The sequence below is a fragment of the Carassius auratus genome, unplaced genomic scaffold, assembly GCF_003368295.1.
Source record: "Carassius auratus strain Wakin unplaced genomic scaffold, ASM336829v1 scaf_tig00010126, whole genome shotgun sequence".
In the NCBI taxonomy this organism is placed as follows: Eukaryota; Metazoa; Chordata; class Actinopteri; order Cypriniformes; family Cyprinidae; genus Carassius; species Carassius auratus.
In genome coordinates, this window is record NW_020524108.1 from 111,113 (window position 1) to 128,641 (window position 17,529).

Here is a 17,529-nt window from a genome sequence, read left to right on the forward strand (position 1 = left end):
ATTATTCATCACTGTCATTTAATTAACTCAAAAATGTTAAATGCTTGAATCAATATGATTCTTTATTTTTAATCTGTTATAGTTAAATTCTTGCTAAATGCGTGACTCATCTCAGTTTCACCACCGCAATTGGCATTCCTTGTGATAAAAACTGACTTATATGATCTCTATTACAGGCTAGATCAGTGGTGGTAAGCTAACTGCTTACTTAAACCAAGACTGACATCACTGCATAGTATTATGTTTGCACCTATATCTTTATCTGTGCATCTTTGAAGTATAGCTACATGATTGTTAGTTATAAACTGGTATGTTGTGTTTATCTAGGATGCGCTTTGACGTATTTGTAGTGTGCGTCTTTATCCTCATTATTTATCTTTATTGTTAATCATTATTATTATATAAGAAATGTGATTAATATATGTAAAATGTGTATAGGTTAATTTAGTGAAGTTATACAGTGTTTTCTACCTTTCTTTGTAGGAAACCACACACACACACACACACATACATACATACACAGTCTGGTTTACTAGTGGGGACCTCCCCACAGGCATAATGATTTTATATTGTACAAAGTTTATTTTTTATCAACCTCTACCTAATCCTACTCCTCACAGAAAACTTTGTGCATTTTTACAATCTCAAAAAAAAAGAAAAAAAAAAAACTCATTCTGCAGGCCTATAATATAAGCTTCTGTACCCATGGGGGTCAATTTAGGCACATACGGTGAGACAAGTCCCCATGAGCTGGTGTGTATTCAGGTTTAAGTCCCCACCAGTGTAGAAAAATGTACTCACACAAAAACACTCTTTTCTAGCAGATCCTCAAGCTTGTAAACCACATCATATCAGTCACGGCATTTCCTACATGACTAATAAAAGTCACAAACAAATTATATAATTTATTTCAAATTTTAAAAAATAAAGTGAGTTGAATCCAAACAGCTCAAAGATTTTAGAATAGGTCTCTGCATCCTTCTAAAGGCGTCTTCGCCGGTTGTCTTTTTTTTTTTTTTTTTTTTTTGGTAGTCCTATTGATCTTTTGACTATTTTAACAGTTTTAATTACACACAAAATGTTTAGCATATTCTCTGGAAGAAAATTATCAGTGAATGATTAGCCTATATTAATTTTATTCTAGACGTATTACTAAAAGCAAAATTGGCTGTAATATCCATAGACCGTAAAAGAAATGGACACAGCGACCCCATTGGAGTCAATGGAGTCAAGCATAGACAAGATGCGCATCAAAGTTGCGTTCGTTTCTGTAGCAACAGTAGACTCACGACGTATTTTAAAAAATCATTGGGGAAAAAACGTATGTAATGTCGAGATCACGAGAAAACAAGAAAAAAATAATAAACATAAACCATTGCATTTTAGGACTTCTGTAGGCCACCAATCTGCCTAATCTTGATGAATTTGGAACAGGCGGTAATTTGGACAACCCTCAGCTGTGGCGCGGGGACCTTTAATAGTGACCAATATGGCGACTCCCCGTGGAAAGTCGGTATTGTTCGTGTGCTTGGGTAAGGAAGTTTATAAAATACCGCCATACCTTTAATTTGATGTGTGTGTTAAGGCAAGATTACAAAACGGTCAAACTATAATTACTGTTTTAGTCAACGATCACTGTTTCACCGGCCTCATTCTGTGAATGAAAGCTATCATCTTGAGCGCACATACTGACACTTTATCAATCACGCGTATCTCATCCAGTCCTGCATCAGTTAACACATCGCGTTAATAGTTGCCCTAGAGACTAGTATCATAACCTATATGTATATGTTTTTTATTATTTTTTACTAATTCTCTAGTTTGGACTTTTTCCACTTGCCTCATTCGAGTCCTGCTGCTGAACACAAACTAACCACGTTTTTATTTTCATAATGCCATTCGGATACATTTTGATATTCCCGCTGCAGCTAACTTAATTTTTTATGCTCTATAGTTTGTAGAATTGTTTTTGTTTTGTTGTGTTCCGCGTAAAAACATCAAAACCATATTCGTACGTGTGTAAAATGTACAAGTAAAAGCTAATTTTCAAAAGTTTGGAGTCAGTAAATTTTATTATTATTATTATTATTAATGAAGAAAACCGTGCTTTCATTCAGTAAGGATGTGTTAAATTGATCAAAAATGACAGTAAGGATGTTTACAGTGGACAAAAAACCCCTTCAATTCCTGTTTTTTTACATTTTCTATTCAATGAAGAATCCTGGGGGAAAATGTATCACATTTTCCTAAAAAGAAAAATCTCTAATAATTTTCATTATTGAATAAGAATAAGAAATCTTACTTAAGCATATAATTATGTTGTGTATATGTTTTTGCATATGGCATTTACTTAATAATTAGGTCAGATATAATCCTTACCTACTAAAATAATAAATGTTTTCTTCACTTTCCTCAATGCCCAGGGAATATCTGCAGATCCCCGATCGCTGAGGCTGTTTTCCGGAAAATGGCCACAGACAATGGGGAGGTGGACCAGGTAAGTCGCATCTTTTACTGAATGAGGTATACATCAGTATGTGCTCCTGGATTATGAAGACTCACAACTAATCACGCAATTGCTTTAGTGAACTGATTGTGACAATGGATCATCTTATGGATGAGATTTATTGGCTGGTCTTTAAGTTTGTTAATATTAAGTAATATAGCAGGTATACGACATCTGCACTCCAGAGCAAAAGCATTTCATAAATATTTTGATGTCCTTTTAGCCTTGCACCTCATGTACCCTTTGTTTGCGAGTATCAGTGTCATGATCATGCCTATTTGCCAGGAACGCTTGCTCTTCTGGACATTTGACTTTATTTCTAAGGTTGCACAAGAGACAAACATATAATCATTTAAAAAATGCTGTTCAAAAAGTTTGACAAGGAGAATAAAACCCAAAACCTTAAACTCATGAGGCAAAAACACAAAGAACCGGTGTCAGATTTTTTTCCAGCCTCAAAGTTTACAGCCAGAAATATTCAAATTTGAGAACTTGGCCACCATTTTCCCATTGAACATGCATAACTTGCTTTTTATGGTAACATAGTTCTTACAAAAATTCAGTTTGTGTATTAATGCATATTTATGTGTATTGCTGTTATTATCATAATGCCTTATGTGTGTGTGTCTTCAGTGGAGAATAGACAGTGCTGCCACGTCCACCTATGAGATCGGAAACCCCCCGGATCACCGTGGCCAGACCTGCATGAAGCGACATGGCGTGTCTATGAGGCACGTGGCGCGGCAGGTACGGTGGGGTCCTAATTAGCACTCAAAGCTAGAACCGTGTTCTCTGTGTGTGTTACAGTGGGTTATAGACTCTGGTGCCACCTCAGATTGGAATACTGGCAGCGCTCCTGATGCCCGTGGTCTGGCCTGCCTCAGGAAACATGTCATAGAGACAGATCACAGGGCACGACAGGTACTGCAGATGTGGGATTTTGTGTACGTGTGTTATAGAATGAGTGCAAGAAGCTTTCAGCGAAGTAGACGACACATTTATTATAATGTGTCAATTGTACAAAACTAAAGCCAATTTTGGCAGTAGAGCTTATGTTAGCATCATCTAATCACAATTTAAAGCCAAAGGCACTTCATCTTTGTCACACATCATAGATTTGTTTATCTTTTTCCTTATTTTTAAATTCTTGCTTATAAATGGATTCTGACAGGCAACCATTGACAGGCATCGCCATTTTTCATCTTTCTTGTACATTTCCTGAGGAAAATTCTCCATAGAGATTGTTGTTTTGAATTGGCTTCCAAGTAGCATTCAACATATCCTTTATAGCACATACATAATCATAAAGATATCATTTTAAGAGAAAACCTTATTCCCAGAGAAGCCGTACTGGTTCTGCTACTGGACAGAAAACACAACTGTCCCGCAAACAAACTTTTTTTTTTTTTTTAAAGCCTGTTCGATAACTAACAATAAGAATATTACCCTCTGCACCAATGCACAATAACTTTGTTTATCATAAGTGCGCACTGCTGTTATGTCGCTTTAATTGTTTATGCACTTTAAAGTTGGTGGATTCTGATTGGCTATAAATGTTTTTTATCATTCATCAGCTGGAAAGTGATTCCAATGCTATGTCTCCTCTGTGTTGTCCTTCATATAGCTGTGCTGTGGACTTTCTTATTCTGATAGATTTAGAACAATTATTTAAACTTTATTGTAGTTAATGTCCTGAGTTGTCAGAGTGCATAGTTATGCCAGTAGGTGGCGACAAGTGATTCTATTTTTGAGTGAGTCATTGAATCATTCATTCAAAACACTGGTTTGGTCAAGTGGGTGCCAAAATTGTTCAGTTTGTGAAAAAAAAAACAGACAAAGTAACTGAAAATGGTCTCTCTAAAACTTAAGTTTCTTAACTTATTTACTGAACTGGTTTTTAAAAACATCACCTTTGCAGGGTTGCTGTTGATATGAGTATATACAATTTTGCAATCATGGGAAAAAGTGAAATTTGTGAGATAAAATGTCACATATATATATATATATATATATATATATATATATATATATATATATATATATATATATATATATATATATATATATATATATATATATATATATATATATAAAAAACTGAATTGCGAAATTTAAAGTCAGAATGTGAGATGTAAACTCAGAATTTCAAAATAAAAAAAAACAAAAACAAAGAAATTGTAAGAAGTTGCAATTACCTTTAAAAAATATTTTTTTGTTACATTATCGTGACTGCAGTACGCAAACACAAAACAACTTTGATGTTACCCAAATTCACTCTGGTGATGTCTGAACTTTTATTTCCTAGAAAGCTTTTTCGTTGATGTGAACAGCTACATGCATATGCCAAGGTCACAAAATCTGACGAGGTCGCATTGAAGGTTTTCTGAAATCAATTTCCTTTGAATTACAATGTTTAATCATATGGGAATAAAATGTTTTGCTCAATCTCGTTGATACAAGACTTCAGCTGCTCATCCTTGGTAAAAAAAATTTATCATAATGATAAACAACTTGTCTAAAAAGATTGTTTCGTGAAGTAAATGAACCTGTTTTAACCCACCGCTTATTTGACAAAATTCATATATATATAGATAATTATTATTATTTATTATTATTATTTTTTTTTTTTTAAGTAAATCACAACCTGTATGGCATATGCAATAACATTGCAGCTTCATTGAAACTTGTCAAACGTTAAGTTGGCCGCTGCATCACCTTACATTGTTTGACCTATTACTGTCAGACTAAGAGAAACTCCTAACTCCCATGCTTTCCGCCCAGATATTCCAACCGTCAGTCAGATATTCCAGTCATGTGGGCAGGCTTTACTTCGGCCTTTAGGGGTCAGGTTCACACGAGGCTGTATAGAGCTGAGCTCACGCTAAAGACATCTTTGTCCCGTTGACCTCACACAAATCAACAGCCCCCAATTATTCAAGAAAGCCCTTGTGGCCAGGCAGGCATTCCTTGTTTTTCCCCTTCGCGTATGTGTCCAGTTTTTGTGCTTTGTTGTTTTTGTAAATTGGAAACATGTATTCCTATTATGACTGGCTCTGCACGGTAACGTCCCAAATGAATCATGTGTTCTTGCTCAATATATGCATACACTTACATGCAGCCACAGATGTGCTTTGATCCGTTTCTTAACTCTGTGTCTCAAGTGAGGGGAGTGAATGTTCGAACAGACAAAGACAGCACATCTACTCGCTCTCTGGCCCTTTGCTCATGTTCCCTGGTGCTTGTCCAAGCCAGCGCTGTGCTCTTTTGGCAGCATGTTTGCCTCTTTCAGAGAAAGACAGGAAGAATTAGAGAGGAAAATGGTGAGGGGGGTGAATGTGGGCCGAAATGTGAATGAAGTGTTACAAGCGTTACTCATACGGTCTTTCTGTTGTTAGGTCACCAAAGAAGACTTCATGACTTTTGATCACATCCTCTGCATGGACGAAAGCAACCTGAGGTACGTGCAGGGGTCAATTGGTGTTTTGGGGTGGGAAAACAATAAATCATTTTTTTCTGGTGCCTTATGTGAGATAAAACACTTTCGCTTAACCCCAACATCATTACCTTAAAATTTGTATTCTACAATTATTTTTTTTTCTTTTTTCTTTTTTTGTATAAACAGTTTTCAACCTTGATGATGAAAATTCAGCTTTGCATCACCTGAGATCAATTATATTTTAAAGTATATTAAAATAGAAAACAGTTACTTTTAAAATTGTAATACTATTTCACAATGTTGCTGTTTTATTTTGTATTTGATATAAATAAATGCAGCCTTGACGAGCAGAAGAAATTTCTTTTAAAAACATTAAATTCTTACTGATCCCAAACTTTTGAAGGCCAAACAGATGGATAAATGCTACCCTTCACAGAAATTAATACTTTTGTTCAGTAGGTACACATTAAATTGATCAAAAGTGACAGTTAACACATTTTTCCATCTATACAAAAGATTTCTATTTCAAATAAATGGTGTTCTTGTGAACTTTTTACTCCTCAAAGAATCTTGAAAAAAGTGTGTCTTGGTTTCCACTAAAATATTAAGCAGCACAACTGTTTTCAAAATTGATAAGAAGAAATGTTTCTTGGGAAGCAAATCAGCATCACATTACATTGTAAAATATATTAAAATAGAAAAGTTAATTATTTTATTGTAATAGAGTATATCAAGGTTATACCATTTAACTGTGTGTTTATTTATTTATTTTACACTTTTAAAATTCACGTTTTTGAAATCTTATCCCAAGATCCATTTATTATTAAATATTATAAGGCTATTCGTCTCTTATCTATATGACTCGCTGACTTCTACCATGATGTGTTTCTGGCACGGTCTTGGTTTATCCTCCTCAAAGGGATATTTTGAGGAGACCTTTGCTGAGAATTTGAGAAACGTGGGACTGCGTTTGCTTCTCATGGTGTTTATTTCTGTCTGATTTGGGGTAAGAAAATGAAGTAAAGGGGGCAGGATGTGGGGGGATATTGTTGGAGTCACAAGTTCCTGCTAGATCCGGCGATATTAAGAAGATTACGGAGTTCTTTAGATTCCTTGTCTTTGCTCCGTGGTTCTAGGTCTCTTTTCTTCTCCAATGCTCAGCACAATGAACTGACACAATGTCATCTCGCAGTCACACTTAGCAATGATTGTCAGTCTTGGGTTAATCAGGGTTGAGAATATACACAGGAGGTCATCAATTCTTGTATTTTTCCTTCTGTATTGTGACATTACGTGTGTAGGAGTAAATGGTTAAAGGTCTGAGACGTTAGTTGTTAAGGTCATAGGTTCAGACCTTGAAGGGATGATCCCTGAACTGGAGAGTTAATGAGACCCCCTCATGGTCAAGATGACGGACCCCCAGCACAAGCACAACTTTTTTTTTTTTCAGGATTCTTTGTAAAATAAAACACTCAAAAGTGCAGTATTAACTTGAAAAATAAATTTTAAAACAAATGTCTAAAAATCTAAATTTTAGTTTAGTTGTTAAGTTTAGGTATGAGGTAGGATTAAGGGATTTAAAGATATAGTGATGAAGAATGAGGCATTAATATGTGCTTTATAAGTGGGTAAAAAACAGCCAATATGCTATTAATATGTGTGCTAGTTATTAGTGAGAATTGCTCCTTAAAATGTGTTACCATTTATCTGTACCATTTGTCTATATTATAAAAAATTTCACACAATTTTTCTCTAGTTTGAAAAGAGGATCTGTGAAAGCGGATTATTTCATTTCCAGGGCAGAAAGAAACCTCTATAAGAATTCATTAATACCTGCAGTAATTGGATCTCTGAATCAAAACACTGTCTTTTTAATATTTGTGTGGTTAAAATATTATGTTCAGTACAGACCAAAAGTTTGGAAACATGACTATTTTTAATGTTTTTGAAAGAAGCTTCTTCTGCTCATCAAGCCTGCATTTATTTGATCAAAAATACAGAAAAAAAATTAATATTGTGATATATTACAATTTAAAATAACAGTTTTTAAAATTATTATACTTTAAATTATAATTTATTTCTGTGATGCAAAGCTGGATTTTTAGGATCATTATCACATGATCCTTTAGAAATCATTCTAATATGATGATTCATTATCAAAGTTGGAAACAGTTCTGCTGCTTAATATTTTTTCAGAACATGTGATACTTTTTAGGATACTTTTGATGAATAAAAAGTAAAAAAAAAAAAAAAAAAGTTATGTTTTTAAAATATAAATATTTTGTAATAACAATATATACTACTGGTCAGTAATTTGGGGTCAGTTTTTTAATAAAATTAATACTTTTATTCAGCAAGGATGTGTTAAATTGATAAAAAGTGATAGAAAAGAAAATATATTATTAGAATATATATATATATTTTTTTTTTTTTGAATAAATGCAGTTCTTTTTAACCTTTTATTCATCAAATATATTAGACAGCAGAACTGTTTCCAGCACTCATAATAAATCAGAATAATTTCTAAATGATCATGTGATCGACTGGATGTTACACGTGACACTGAAGGCTGGAGGAATGATGCTGAAAATTCAGCTTTGCATCATAGGAATGAATTATTTTTTTTAAGTATATTCAAATAGAAAACTATTATTTTAAGTTGTAATAATATTTCAAATTACTACAGTTTTGTCTGTATTTTTGATCAAATAAATGCAGGCTTGATGAGCAGAAGAAACTTCTTTCAAAAACATTAAAAATAGTACTGTTTCCAAACTTGGTCTGTACTGTATGTCTGATGTCAATGGTGTGGTCAAAGACAATTTACAACCATTCAACCAATAAAGTAGTATTGTATTGTATCTGTGTGTTCAGACAACCCATGAATCCTTTGAAGATGTGGTGTTTTGCACATCCTTAGCAGTAATTGTTTGTATTTAATATCCTAGTTCATGATCAGTCACACCAGCTATCGCTACCTAGGCACTGTTATGCGTGTTATAATTAATTTATATTTTTCAGCTGTTAAGTGTGTGTTGCAACGTCTTGCTCCTGTGAGACTGTTGCAAAAAAAAAAGTCTGATCCTGTCAAATTTCATTGCTGCTTAAATCATGTTCCCGAATTAGCCTGAAAGAATGGAGATTGCACCACTGATAGGAATCAGATTATGAATCAGTATGTTGGCTGCACAGGATCTAAAGTGTATGTATGTGCGTTTTTTTTACAGAGATCTGAACAAGAAGGCAAGCAGCGTGAAAAACAGCAAAGCCAAGATTGAGCTGCTCGGCTCCTACGATCCTGAAAAACAGCTTATTATCCAAGACCCGTACTATGTAAGTGTACACACATGCACACAGCAGGATCAGCCCCAACCCCTGGTCGTTTATTGGCAAATACTCAATCAAAGTGGCAAAAAGCCCAAAATAAAATTTATATGTCTTGGGATTCATCTGACACTCACTATTCCAGCTCAGTCCGACTCCAGCTGTTAACTAGTGTGGGAACCACTTTGGATCAACCTTACATTAGTAGATTAGTTCGATTTGTTTTTTTTTTTTTTTTCTTTTTTTTTTCCCACAGCAATCACTCCCTCTTAACATTTATTCTTGTATGATTCATAATGATTCTTTTTTTTTCACATTTTGGATATTACTTATTTGGATGTTGAAATACTGCTATCCAAGCTTAATGTGGCAACTGTAGGTAAGGTTGGTTTTCTCAAACACTGGAGCATCCTGACTAGTATGATTTCGACAAACAGCATTGACTCGACCAGTGGTGCGAGTTTGTGGGCAGGACGTTTATTTCACCAGTGGTCGTTTCTTTTTGCATTTTCATGCTAGTAGCGCATGCTAGTAGGGTTACTCCTGTCAATAAAGCCTTTATGACTAGCTTTCTAGACAAAAAGAGGATTCGTTTAGAGAACGGTTCTGTCTTGTCCATGCAGTTACAGTGAATTGGGCTTTCAAACCTCACAGAGGACCCCCCCACCACCACCACCACCACCACCAAATCATCAAAGTAGTCAGTATGAGTCTTAAGTCGATATGCACTGCTAATCTAGTGCTTCAACACAACAAGCTGAACTGTAGAACCAGATCACAATGTGTTCAAGTGATTTCTGAAAGGTCAGCACATGAGTGGCACCACAAAGATGTAATTATGAGTGGGGAACTTTATTTAAGCCCCACTCATTTCCGAATTGGGGGTGTATCAGCGAGAAAATATTGTAGATTCATTAAATGCAGTCCTGTTAAATTTGATGAAATTAATGAAATCATATAAATATATAGAATAATATTAATAAATCGAAATCTTTAGTCCTTCAAGCATTCCGAATAAATCTAGATTTTATTTTTTGCCATATTGCATAGCCCTAGCTTTACCCCTCCTTCTATAGTTATTGCATGGAAAAGGACGTCCACATTATTCAGTACATCGCCTTTTGCATTTCATGGAGGACAGTCATGGGTTTAAAACATCAAGGTGAATAAATGATGCCAAAATTGTCATTTTTGGATGCACCTTCTACAAGTAGGTCAAAAACTCTGGATGAATCTGTGGTTTTTCTACGTTTGTAAATGTGAAGCCAATGTAAGCTTATTATTTAGTGTTTAAACAGAGGGGTTTAGTGTCACAAACACTCAGTTATGACAGAACAGTTGATTTAGCCAACATATAAAACCACAAAATGATGTTTGGAGGGAAGCATTGTCAGTTCTGAGAGATGATGGGGAGTGACGGGCGAGTGTGTTGAGAAATAGAAACTGGAAAGAACCTGATGGGCCTGATATCAGGTCATTCCTCTCACACCACCAGCTCTCCAAGACACATCTGTGAAGATCATCAAAATCGTTTTTCAGTGAGAGGATGTCTAAGGACTGTTTCAGGGCACATTTTGAAGATGTTTCGCTAGGCTGAAGGCTTCCAGCACAGTTGTCACAGTCACACTATGATAATCCTGGAAGGTGTCACGTTGGATGTTTCCCTCGTGTGTTTCTTCATGGCTGACAGCCAGCTGGCTGAAGTAGGTAGGCCTTTCAACCATGACAGAATAGGAAACTGGCCTCTTCGTCGGACAGTTCGCCAACCAGATGCTCTTGTGGTGATGATCACTCTTGAGATAGCTGAGATTTCCTGTTTAGTCCCCCAAGACTCAAGTGTAAGAGGAAGTGTGGTCCTCAAGTGTGGAGTGCAGTTTCTTTTGATGGTGGTGATGGTACATTGTGTGTCCAAAGAGGAGATCCATGGCTATTTTAGCATTTGAACTTCACAAACTGAGCTAATAGAAGAGCCTGAAGGTTAACGGTTATTGTTAACAAAAATGAAAACATTAAACATTGATTTTGATAACTGAAAAAAAATTAAAATATTAGATGACAAAAGTTAAAATTAAAAATATAAACCAAAATGAGAAATGTTAAGAATAAGATAAGTTGAAGAAGTAAAATTACTAAAACGGAGATAAGATAAAGCTTAACAGACATTTAAAAAATAAAATGGGAAAAGTACATAAATGTAAATTCAAATTGAAGCTGAACATATAAAAAATAAAAGCTACTTCAGAATAGGAATAAATACTATATTATCAGTTAATAAGTAATGTTAAAATAACACTTGAGCAAAGCCTTTATTATATTTTTAGTGTGCTCTGTCTTATTTTTATTCTTCCATATTGCAGTTTATGGCAGTCTACTTTTAAGATTTAGATTTACCTTTAACATCATATAATACTGACTTAAAGGGGTCATATGATGTTGCTAAAAAGAACATTTATGTTGTGTATTTGGTGTAATGAAATGTGTTTTATGCGGTTTAAGTTTAAAAAAAAAAAAACACATTATTTTCCACATACTGTATGTTATTGTTTCTCCTCTATGCCCTGCCTTCTGAAACGCGTAGATTTTTACAAAGCTCATCATTCTGAGAAGTGAGGTGTGCTCTGATTGGCTAGCTATCCAGTGCATTGTGATTGGCTTATTTTTTGTTGGCAAATAAGTTTCACCCTGGTTTCACCCCGGGGTTTGCAGATGATGTTCACGTCACGTAATTACGTCACTTCATAAAGTTCCCATGGCAATAGGGGGAATATGGCGCTTTACTTGTGTGAAGTAACGCAACATTTTTCAACTTTCTGCTAATATACATGTGAGTTTTTTGCAACGAAAATACAGGGATTATGAAATCATGCTAGCCCCGCATATTTTGCTTTCTGAAATCGGCAATTTATGAGGCAAAACAGCGGCGTATTTGAAAAAACTGTGACCCCCCCCATAAATATGCGGCCTTTGGCTGATTAAATCAGGCGATCGCATAATCGCATTTCTCTGTAGGGACTGAAAGTTAGCCTTCTTTCTTTGCGTGAATATTTGGCCGGCGTTATGCAAATCTTCCCACATTGTGACATACACTTGTCCGGGCCTTTTAGGAGAGCGTGGATGAGTCTAAACTTATTAAGAATATTTCTTTGGGTTTGAGACTTTAGTCTTTGCAGTTTTAGGGATCTTATCTATTCGCGAACAGCTTATAACACTCCAAAGAGAAAGAAAAACTTGAAATCGTATCATATGACCCCTTTTAAGTTAATCTGTACACCAATCCTTTTTCAGACTCATCCTCTTTCAGACAATGTAAATCTTTTTACCTTTTTAATTGCAAATAAAACAACTATTGGAGAACTTTTACAAGGAAAGAGTAATTCAGTCTTTCTACCTCAGAATCTATTATAGTAAATACAACAACAACAAAAATGTGTGCTTGATGCCTAAATTCACTTGTAGCATTTAAAATAACTGATTTTAGTTTTTTGGTGTTGCTGTTGATTCTTTAGCTCAAATTAGGCAAAAAAAAAAAAAGGATTGTTTTGGTCCAGTAATGCTAAGGCATAAGCATTCTAGAAAAAAGGTAAGGCTGTAAATTAGAGATACTTTGAATCTATTACCAAAATATTTCGGCTCTACTGTCTTTTGATCATTCTTAAGTTCACGTGTCTGTTGCTGCTATGCTTGGCTGCGTAATTTCTGTTTACGGTTACATTTTAATGGTTTGTTTGTTTTTGCCTGCAGGGGAGTGATAAAGACTTTGAGACGGTGTATGAACAATGTGTGAGGTGCTGCAAAGCCTTCCTGGAGCAGCACTCATAACACACACACACACACATACTGACCATCTCCTGAAACCTGCGACACCTCATCATGAGCTGCTCGGACTTAAATAATAACTGATTGAAATATTGATCAAGTGTCTTACGCAAAACACACAAAACTATTATCGCAGTGTATAGAGAAGCACTTTGTCTTTAAATGTAAAATAAGTTGTAATGTCTTTAGTAAGGTTGTTTGAGCAGCTGCAAACTGCTTTTGTTGACCATATCCTCTGAAGAGAGTAAATTCACCAAAATAAATGAAAATGAAAATGCTGAAATTAGTTTTTTTGCAGTTTTTTTTTCTTTTCGCTAATTTCTTTGAATATGACTGTTGTTGTTCCAGTTCTGATTACTTTCCCTTTCCTCTCATTCATCCACTTCATCTTTTGGGAATATCTTTAGATTTTTCCCCCATTACTAAGATGTTTATTTATTAACAGAAGTTGACTGTTAACTTTGGTGTGGTCACAAAAAAAATCAATATCTCTGAACCATCCAGAGCATCCACCAGGAGTGATGAGAGATCTTGAACTTCCTTAAAAATATATATATTTTCTGATGCCAAGATAAGCTGTTAAACTAGATCGAGACTGTTTTAGGCTGCAGAAGATTAACCTTTACATTCTTTGGTGTCTTTTACCACATTAAAGACCACAGTGCTTAAACAATCATAATTTATTTAAATATATTTTCTTTTAAATATACATATCCCATCATACGTCAGACGCTTATGTTTGTTATAGGGATTTTAAAGTCTCATTTGTACAACATTTACATATCAAAATATACTGAATATATTCCACGGTCGCACACTCATAGTCTCACACGAAAACAAAAAGCTTTTGGTCACAGATATACTGCAAAAATCTACCTGTCTGCTGGCAAACAAAAGCAAAAGGAAACTTTCATGCAATTAACTGATTTTCAGTTCGAGCTCAGAGAAAAGCAAAGCTCTCTCGTTGCAGCGAACTAACTCGATTTGTCATCACGGCTCTGAATTGTAACCCCATCAAGGCATGTCGAACAAAACATCAGCACTGACTGACGGGTCTCGATAATCTGATATCAAAACATGGCAATCCCTTTTTCATAATGAAATGATTTTTTTTTTGGCAGACAGATTCAGAACGCACTACGCCAAAAGCGTTTTCTGTTTTGTTTCTCTGTCGTCCTGTGTTTTAACATTGGCTCTATGTTGAGTCCATCAGACCATCCTTGGGCAAGTGCATCCCATTATTCCGTGTCCGTTTACTGCTCTGTCAATACTTTCCCACATCTATTCTCCAGAGAGGCAGAGCAGTGTTCTGGACGCGTTGTGCTGATTATGTGGAATGTTGCGTGTTGGTTTAAATTCTCTTCTCTTGTCCAAAGGCACTTTGACTGCTGTTTTTTTTTTTTACTTGGGTCATTCTGGTTTGGCTTCAACCTGCTTGATAAAGGAAGATAAATTTAGTTCTGTTTCAGACTTGGCTGTGTTCACATACATGTGTGCACTTGGATGCATCTGAATTTTTTCCCTCTGTGAGAAATTGGGAGACAGGTTTTGTTACATGTACTTCTCTGAAGTTGTCTTTGGGAGAAGAAAAAAAACCTTAAAGCATTGACTTAAGGTTGTTTACCTGCTTAAATCACATCCTAATTGCTAAGACACACAGGTTTATCTGTAATAGCTTGGATAAGTTATCTAATCCTGGAATATGTGTTGTCAAAAAAAGCTTAGAGTAAATGTGTCCTCTGAATCTTGTGTACAACATCTAAATATTAAATATCTTTCTTAGCGTCATATCCAGTTTTGGACATTTTTCATAAATTCTAATCCAATCTAGATTTTTTAATTTACACACACTGTAGTTATAAGGAGCGCAGTGCATATATATATATATATATATATATATATATACTTTTTAAAATTAGTGTATATATATATATATATATATATATTTATATATATATATATATATATACACACTTTTTTAAAATTAGTGTGTATATATATATATATATATATATATATATTTTTTTTTTTTGTTTTTTTTTTCTTTTTTTTAAATCACTTGTACAATATGTAAAGATTATATTATATATATATATATATATATATATACACACACACACACACACATATATATATATATATATATATATATATATATATATATATATATTATAACATATATATATTAAAAAAAATTGATTTTAGAAATGTCATATATTTTTGCAATCTTATTAATTTTAATGATTTTTCTAGGGCCATGGGATTCCTGAATATTCCTTTCTTCTGGTCTTCTCCCATTTCTTGTTGAATTACCTACATTCAAAAAAATAAACAAATAAAAGTGTTTTAAAAAGTGTCTTACCTGGTACAGTTAACCCTCTTGACATCTCGGACTCTCTGCCAGTCGCACCAAGAGTCTTGCACACCTTCTGTAGTCTGAGGATAGGAGTAAAGCTGGATGAGTTGGATAATCAGCTGGATGAATCCTGAATTTGTAGCCTATACTGTTTCTGTGTTAAAACTCCATGTGCAGGGGTAAATCATGGGAACCTAGCCGACATGAGACTGTCATGAATATAAAGAGTTTGTAGAGGGTCGTGATGCATGTGGGCAGAGATGTGATCTGTTGGCGGGGTCTGAAGAGATAGGAATGCATGACTTTACTCACATGCAGGGATGGTGCAGTCTCTGGTGTTATGATAAAGCCTGTAGACGTACTTCCTGCATTTTGGACTGAAATAAAGAGGACCTGGTGGACGGAAAACAGCCAGGTTAAAATTCTCAAACACCATTTTGGTTTCAAGGTCACAGAAAACTCTTGAGTCTCTATCTACCTGTTAAGATTTTGATAACCTTCTCTTTGTTTCGGAGGTCTCTGGGAAAGATTTCTGTGAAAAGAAAGAAACATTCAAAGGTCAAATCCTGGATATCCACCGATGCTTCAAGAGGGATGATTCTGAAGCACTGATTAATCACTCAGCTCAACATTCCTCAGCAATGAACATGCTCCGACTAAGAGGTTTAGACCGAAAAACAAGCTTTCTATTAACATTATGATCACTTACGCTAATATTGTAACTATTCTAGTGACCTAATTGGGAATTGCTGACCACCAATAACATGTGTCTGACTTGGTACACAACAGGTGCAATGCAAAACTATTTCACCTAATGCTTTGAGAGTTAAGACTTTGGCTCGTGCCCTAGTGGGTAAGTCACATTCCTCTTAAATATAGGTCAAAGAGAAAGAAGGCACATAGACTTTAATTGCATCAAGTTACATCAAATGATGCAAGAGCTTTTCTCTTGACTAGCCTCACTTTTATAAATCATTTTACGATGACTTTTATATGGTTTTAAGGTGATGCATGAAGTCAGTTTCTCAGTAGGAAAATGGACATGTTTCACAACTAGAAAGAGACATTTTGGCTTAACGTTTTAGCCTTTAAAAACTTTTCTTTCTTTTTTTTACATTTGGCTTAAAAATATTTTTGTGCTTATTTCAGTTACATTTTTAATTAACTTTCCAATTAATGTAATTTGCCACGTTTTGCTATCCAGTGTATTAACATTCCTAAATTTTTATGTTCATTGAATGCTCTGCTTACTTAAAATAGTTTCCCCGGTTTCCGTTTTGAGACGATGAGTGTCCTTAGGCGCGCTCTCTTTCTTTTGCGCGCTCGCGTCGTCAACGCTGTTTTCCGCCAGTCTCATGATGTCCATTATCCGTCTGAACGTTTTCTCGACCTTGTTCACGCTGGCGTCGCTTTGTGCAGTAGTGCAGATAATCATGACGAGCCCCATTACTAGAACCGGAGCCCGCAGCGCGCGCATCGCTCCCGCGACCAGAGTGCGCGCAAGTCCCGCACTGCCCAAGTCCTGGATCACGCAGTCTGGTGAAGAAGTCACAGGGTTTATAAGATGCAAAAGTCCACTTTATGTTAAAAATAAACTTTGGAAGCTTTTACGATTTCTTAAGAAAAGAAAAGAAAGAAGTGCTATTAACACTTTCACTACCAGACAGCATGGACACACCTACTCGTTCGTTTTTACTGTAATAGTAAGTCATCAAATCTATTCAAACCGTAAACTCACCACGTATTTTCTTCATTAAATACTGTGGTGCTTTCGAACACCACTGAATGACATCACATGTATGCTCAACACTTGTTGACTGATTTTCCTTCACTAACGTGCTCCAACTCGTTTAAAAATAAACCAGTTAAAACGTAGCTAAGCTTTATATATTGATAAGAAAGCACATTTTATATTAGTCCACAAGTCTATTTCTCCTCGACAGCAGTAACACAATGAAGAGCAAACGAAAGACGAAAGTGTCCTGCTCCTCAGAAACTAGTTTGAAGCCCATGAAGAGCGCACGTGTCTCTCAGTTACAGATTATAACAATGTTTTCAACTGTGCTCACATTTGCAAAGATACCCACACCT

At 35.2% G+C, this 17,529-nt stretch overlaps 2 protein-coding genes across 4 annotated transcripts; one reads left to right on the top strand and one right to left on the bottom strand.

Annotated features, from left to right (window-relative positions):
* Nucleotides 1–1,405: 1,405 nt before the first annotated feature.
* LOC113072763 (low molecular weight phosphotyrosine protein phosphatase-like) lies at nt 1,406–13,365 on the top strand. Of its 2 annotated transcripts, none has more exons than XM_026245733.1 (6): nt 1,406–1,532; nt 2,424–2,497; nt 3,140–3,253; nt 5,902–5,963; nt 9,170–9,275; nt 13,008–13,365. In XM_026245733.1, the coding sequence occupies exons 1-6, from the start codon at nt 1,490–1,492 to the stop codon at nt 13,083–13,085; spliced, it is 477 nt and encodes a 158-aa protein (XP_026101518.1). In that variant the 5' UTR covers nt 1,406–1,489; the 3' UTR covers nt 13,086–13,365. The 2 variants fall into 2 exon arrangements, with proteins under 2 accessions (XP_026101518.1, XP_026101517.1); XM_026245732.1 differs by lacking the exon at nt 3,140–3,253 and adding an exon at nt 3,314–3,427.
* A 31-nt stretch (nt 13,366–13,396) lies between these two features.
* Nucleotides 13,397–17,169, bottom strand: LOC113072765 (protein ALKAL-like). Of its 2 annotated transcripts, none has more exons than XM_026245735.1 (5): nt 16,690–17,169; nt 15,917–15,970; nt 15,751–15,831; nt 15,445–15,518; nt 13,397–14,513 (listed from the first exon to the last, which is right to left on the bottom strand). In XM_026245735.1, the coding sequence occupies exons 1-4, from the start codon at nt 16,913–16,915 to the stop codon at nt 15,454–15,456; spliced, it is 426 nt and encodes a 141-aa protein (XP_026101520.1). In that variant the 5' UTR covers nt 16,916–17,169; the 3' UTR covers nt 13,397–14,513; nt 15,445–15,453. The 2 variants fall into 2 exon arrangements, with proteins under 2 accessions (XP_026101520.1, XP_026101519.1); XM_026245734.1 differs by having other exon boundaries at nt 13,397–14,516.
* Between the last annotated feature and the right edge of the window lie 360 nt (nt 17,170–17,529).

Excerpts from the sequence above, each read along its gene's own strand:
- LOC113072763 (XM_026245733.1), top strand. The coding sequence starts at position 1,490 with ATGGCGACTCCCCGTGGAAAGTCGGTATTGTTCGTGTGCTTGG. Across the intron at positions 2,498-3,139 it reads ACAATGGGGAGGTGGACCAG|TGGAGAATAGACAGTGCTGC; the intron begins GTAAGTCGCATC and ends GTGTGTCTTCAG. Across the intron at positions 9,276-13,007 it reads TTATCCAAGACCCGTACTAT|GGGAGTGATAAAGACTTTGA; the intron begins GTAAGTGTACAC and ends TTTTGCCTGCAG.
- LOC113072765 (XM_026245735.1), bottom strand. The coding sequence starts at position 16,915 with ATGCGCGCGCTGCGGGCTCCGGTTCTAGTAATGGGGCTCGTCATGATT. Across the intron at positions 15,832-15,916 it reads GGTTATCAAAATCTTAACAG|GTCCTCTTTATTTCAGTCCA; the intron begins GTAGATAGAGAC and ends TCCGTCCACCAG. Across the intron at positions 15,519-15,750 it reads AGACTGCACCATCCCTGCAT|ACTACAGAAGGTGTGCAAGA; the intron begins GTGAGTAAAGTC and ends TCCTATCCTCAG.